Source organism: Lathyrus oleraceus, chromosome 4 (genome assembly GCF_024323335.1).
Source record: "Lathyrus oleraceus cultivar Zhongwan6 chromosome 4, CAAS_Psat_ZW6_1.0, whole genome shotgun sequence".
NCBI lineage: Eukaryota > Viridiplantae > Streptophyta > Magnoliopsida > Fabales > Fabaceae > Lathyrus > Lathyrus oleraceus.
In genome coordinates this window covers 473779894-473785153 of record NC_066582.1, presented here as the reverse complement: position 1 = coordinate 473785153, position 5260 = coordinate 473779894, and the positions used below count along the sequence as shown (strand labels likewise).

The following is a 5260-nucleotide window of genomic DNA, read 5'->3' as shown; positions in this document are numbered from 1 at the left end:
AGTTAGAGACACACTTAAAAAATCAATCGACAACATATTAAAAAATAACCCTCTTTTTTATACAATTATTTTTTTACATTATAACACATAAATATTATTTTATTGGCTTCTATAACCATCCAAGATCCCACCAAGTTGTCAAATCCCAAAGCTGAACCCTCATCTTTTGCCTTATAAAATCTACCTTCAAATGAAACTCACTACTAGTTCTTTTAATACATATAAACAAACAAACAAACACTATCTCACAAATTCTTACACATTTGACACCTATCTCTCAACCTCACCATCACTATCATCCAAATATCATCACATTACCCTCTTTTCCTCTCACTTTATATATTTCATAGTTCTTCCAAATTATTACACAATCTCATTCATTCTTCCTCCATCATGAAGGTGATTACTTACTCCTTCCACTTTGCTTCCTTTAATGTTAATTTAGTTTGTCTTATGAAACTCCTCATCTAACATAGTTGTCATGTTTTTGTTTTGTCATTGTAGTTCTTTAGTTGGATGCAAAATAAACTTGGTGGAAAACAAGAGAATGGAAAATCAAACACATCTACATCTACTTCATGTAAGTTTTCATTACTTTTATGAAGTTTTTCCCAATATCATGGAAGATTATAGTTTATAACTCATTGTCTCATAAAAATAAAAAAAAATAAAACATATACTTCAAAATGAAGCAACAATTGCATAAAACCAAAACAATTACAGACAAGGATTTATAAACTATATGTCTGTTTTTTAACATGTTTCCTCACATTTTGATTTTTTTTTTCGTGTCGGTTCAAATTAAAACGAAAAGATTAAGATCACGTTAGAACCGATTTATTTGAACTTATCTGCTGACATAAATAATTTATCTGAACATAGATCATGCAAAACAAGAGCCTAGAGAAGAATTCAGTGATTGGCCTCATAGTTTGCTAGCAATTGGAACATTTGGGAACAAAGATGAAATCACAAAACAAGAGGACGATCCGTCGTCGTCTTCGGAGGAAATACCGGACTTCACTCCTGAAGAAATTGGGAAACTGCAAAAGGAGCTAACGAAACTCCTAAGACGGAAACCGAATGTCGAAAAGGAGATTTCCGAGCTTCCTCTTGACAGATTTCTTAACTGTCCTTCAAGTTTGGAGGTTGATAGGAGAATCAGCAATGCACTTTGCAGTGAGTTATCAGATGATCACAAAGATGAAGATATTGAGAAAACACTTAGTGTCATACTTGATAAATGCAAAGACATTTGCGCGGAAAAAAGTAAGAAATCAATTGGAAAGAAATCTATTTCTTTTTTGATGAAGAAGATGTTCGTTTGTAGAAGTGGATTTGATCCAACACCAAGCCTAAGAGATTCTCTTCAAGAATCAAGAATGGAAAAGGTAAATATTTGTTTCGACATAAAAACGTCTACGACAAAAATCTCACACATTCACGTAGTCAGCATATTAATATCAGTAAACGTTGGGTTGAGATTAGACCCTTCATATTTCAATATAGATATTAATAACAAAAGAAAATTTATACTGTCTGTCTGATCTCGATTGAAGAACCAACTATGTACTGACCGCGTGAATGTCTGAGATTGCTGATCGCAGGCAATCAATTGCAAGATTTTCTAAGGTAGATAGATATCTTTGCTTCATTTTTTTAATGACTATGTTGAAATCTACAGCTTTTAAGGACAATGCTTCACAAGAAACTTCAAACACAAAATTCTTCTCGCGCATCGGTGTTAAAGAACCGCATAGAGGACAAAAGGACTATAAGGAAGAGAAATGATGATGATGAAGAGCCAGAGGAGAGATCTGATGAAGGAAGCAAATGGGTCAAAACCGATTCTGAATGTAAATTCATCTTAACATTCATATTTACACCATCACATAATCCATCATATAATCCATGGACTAATAAGTTTTTTTTCTCTTGCAGATATTGTTCTAGAAATATAATTCTTCTCCTATGTTTAATATCCTTTAATTAGTGCATGTTCAGGTAAAACCGTTAAACTTTATTTTATCTTTTGTTATAAAAATAACTTATCTTTTGTTATAAAAATAACTTATTCGTAAGCGTTTAATTAAGTTGTTTATCTATAACAGATTGAAGAAAGATTGGAGAAAGAAGTGAAAGATATATAATATATGTACAAGATTGTGGGGAGAGTATGAAGTGGAGCTCATGAAATTTTTCTAAAAGAAGTTCATATGTGATATCTTTGTTTTGTTAACAGTGCAATCTGTTAATTTTTTCATGTGCTTGTGTCTACAAATGTGGAACAACTCATGTTATGGAAAATCACAAGATGGATTTCTGATTTCTTTCTACTAGCATATGGCTAGAATTTTCATTACATAATTCTCATCTTTTTTTTACTCCACTTTGTTGTTACCTACTCTTCTTGTAACATCTTGGAATTGATATATATTTTTTCCTACTCTACTTTGTTGCTTTTTGTGTGGAATGAATAAATAATGCTTAACTTTGTTGGATTTTAGAACCAATGATGACTTAGAAAAAGATAATGTAGTGCCAAGTGTTACATATTTTTAATGAAGAAAATGTTTGGAGAGTAGTGTGATTTGAATAAGAATGGATTAATTAAAAGCACTAATCTAATGATTGATACATTTTTGTTAATTTAATTGCTATCATGTTGTGATAAAGTGGGACAAAGACAAACTAGCAAAATATGCTTTATTGGAATTATTTTATTATTTTCTTTGATTAAATTTTCTAAATGGGTAGGAACTAAACATAAACGTTTTTTCTTTAAAAAATCTCTTTTGATATTTATTTTAATAACTTCAATTATAATTATATAACTAGGACCCAGTTCAACAAAGTACAAAGATATGAGAAAGATATATCTCCAATCAATACCCTTTATTACTAGGTTTTGAAAATTGAAAAATGAAACACATTAAGAATTTGATGTGTGACATATAACAATAACAATCAAATCTAAATAGTCTCCAGCAATGATAATATACAAACAATGGCAAACAAAACAATAATAACAAAAAGAAGATAAAGACCAATAACACACACAAAAAAAAGTGTTTATTCAATTTGATATAAAAAAAATCTATTTAAGAAAAAGGATAGATCTCATATTCACTACTAATCAAGAGTTTTGACAAAATACTACAAATGAGTTACAAGAAAAATACAACTCCAAATTTATAAGAACATTTCTTATTTTCTAACTAATTTGGGACATATATCTTTTTCTCAATACATGAATCAAACTCAATCTCAATGTATTTAGCAGAATTTCTCAACCCTCGGATTACCAAACACAAACTCTTGGAACAATGAAACCTAAGAAGTTTATATAGGAAAACTCTGAATTTTTGTGTGTTTCAGAATTAGGAGATATCTCATTTATATAGGAGAAAGTGTGTCTCAAAAAGAAACAATCAATGGTGGGCCAAAATAAAGTGATAATCGATTATGTAAATCGATTATTTCACCTTAATAATTGATTGCTTAAGCCATAAATAGAATAATATCGAATACAGTGAGAGTAGTCATCCACAACTACAAAGACGACATTACCACAAAGACTAATAGTTCTAGATGGGTAAAAATATTCATGTGAAGCAACTATAAATGTCAGTATGTGGATACAACATGTTTGTTTTAAAAGAGACTCTTACTTGTTTATCCTTTTGGCACACATCACATAATCTGTTCTTTTTGAAATCCAAGTATGAAAGACCGACTACGAGACCCTTGTGAACCAACTTATTTATATGGTCCATGTGAATGTGATATATTCTCTTATACCATATCTAAGATTTATCCTCGTTACTCAGGAGACAAACATTATTTGTAGGAATTTTATTTAAATTCATTGTATAGGTATTTCCACTTCTTGAGCTCGTAAAAGAGTTTCATTTGATTTATACTTTATGACCATGCATCCAAAAGAATCATATGTTACATTGTTACCTTTGCCACATAATTTACTTATACTAAGTAAATTATGTTTTAATCCTTCAACCAAAAGAACTCCCACAATCATTGCATTGGGGGAGTTACCGTTGGTACCAAAACTTAAAATCGTTCCCTTATTGTTATCATCATAAGAGACAAATCCTCTATTCTTATGGGTGAAGAAGGAGAAAAGAATTTCATCACCGGTCATATATTTTGAACAACCTCTATCAAGGTGCCATTTATCGCTCAAAATTGTAAAGTATTCCTGCAATAAAAACTCAAGTCTTAAATTTAGGTACTCATGCCATTTTGGATCATTTACTGTTAGTTTCATAAATATTTCTACCATTGGATTTTATATCAGGATTACAAAGATGTGATGAGGCATATAAATTTTTCATTTTGCACTCACAATATTTTTTATAAAATTCTGAATGAGAGTGTCCTTGTGTGCTATTATGACTTTTTTAATGAAATAGAGCATAGAAGTATGGTTGTCTTTATTAAACTAAATGCAGTTTAAGATTTTTCAATGAGATGTAGATTAAACATTACAAATATTACTAAAGTTTTTACTATTGTTCTTAGGTTTATAGACAAGACCGACCTTAATGTGGGAAGCACTTTGATTTCCTAACAAAATATTCAAGTTGTCTCTTCTTTTAGTGAACTTGTCAAGTATTTTCTAAAGATCACAAATTTCATTTTTCAAAGTATCACATTTATTACACTTGACAAATTCATCTAATTCTTTGTTAGAAGGAGACGAGCTTTGGACTAGATCATTATGTCTCTCTAAGATTTTCTATTTCTTCGAACAATTTTTTATTTTTTAGTTCAAAGGAAAAAATAATGTCCTTGAAGGTAGAGAAAATATGTTTCAATTTACTTGTTTCTTTTGTTAGCTTCTTACAAATGCGAAATAAATCTTGATAAAAAAAGTAAGAGGTTACCTCATCGTCTTTATGATCTTCCATGAGACAAATGTTATCGTATTCATTATGTGAGAACTCTATATCATTGTTATCCTAAATAATGTAAGATTTCTTTCCATTTTTCTGCAGTTTCTTGGATTTCTTCGGATTTTGATTTTTCTTCTTGCTTAGAGGAAAGTTTAGTATGATATGCCCCTTCTTCCCACACTGATAGCATGTATGTAGGAGTAAAAGAATATTTTCCTTCGTTTTTATTTTTCTCCTCTTGTTGTTGTTTCTCATGTTTCAAGAATTTTCCAAAGTTTCGCATCATGAGTGACATGTCAGCATCGAAGTCAGAATTCTCAGATTTAAGAGCTAGACTTTTGTTC

At 30.3% G+C, this 5260-nt stretch overlaps 1 protein-coding gene across 1 annotated transcript; it reads left to right on the top strand.

The window, feature by feature from the left end:
• The first annotated feature begins 220 nt into the window (after nt 1-220).
• Nucleotides 221-2451, top strand: LOC127076248 (protein NEGATIVE GRAVITROPIC RESPONSE OF ROOTS). The gene is made up of 6 exons (XM_051017847.1): nt 221-399; nt 505-580; nt 883-1391; nt 1685-1856; nt 1942-2004; nt 2112-2451. Exons 1-5 carry the CDS (start codon nt 394-396, stop codon nt 1959-1961), a joined length of 783 nt encoding a protein of 260 aa, XP_050873804.1. The 5' UTR covers nt 221-393; the 3' UTR covers nt 1962-2004; nt 2112-2451.
• The last annotated feature ends 2809 nt before the right edge of the window (nt 2452-5260 follow it).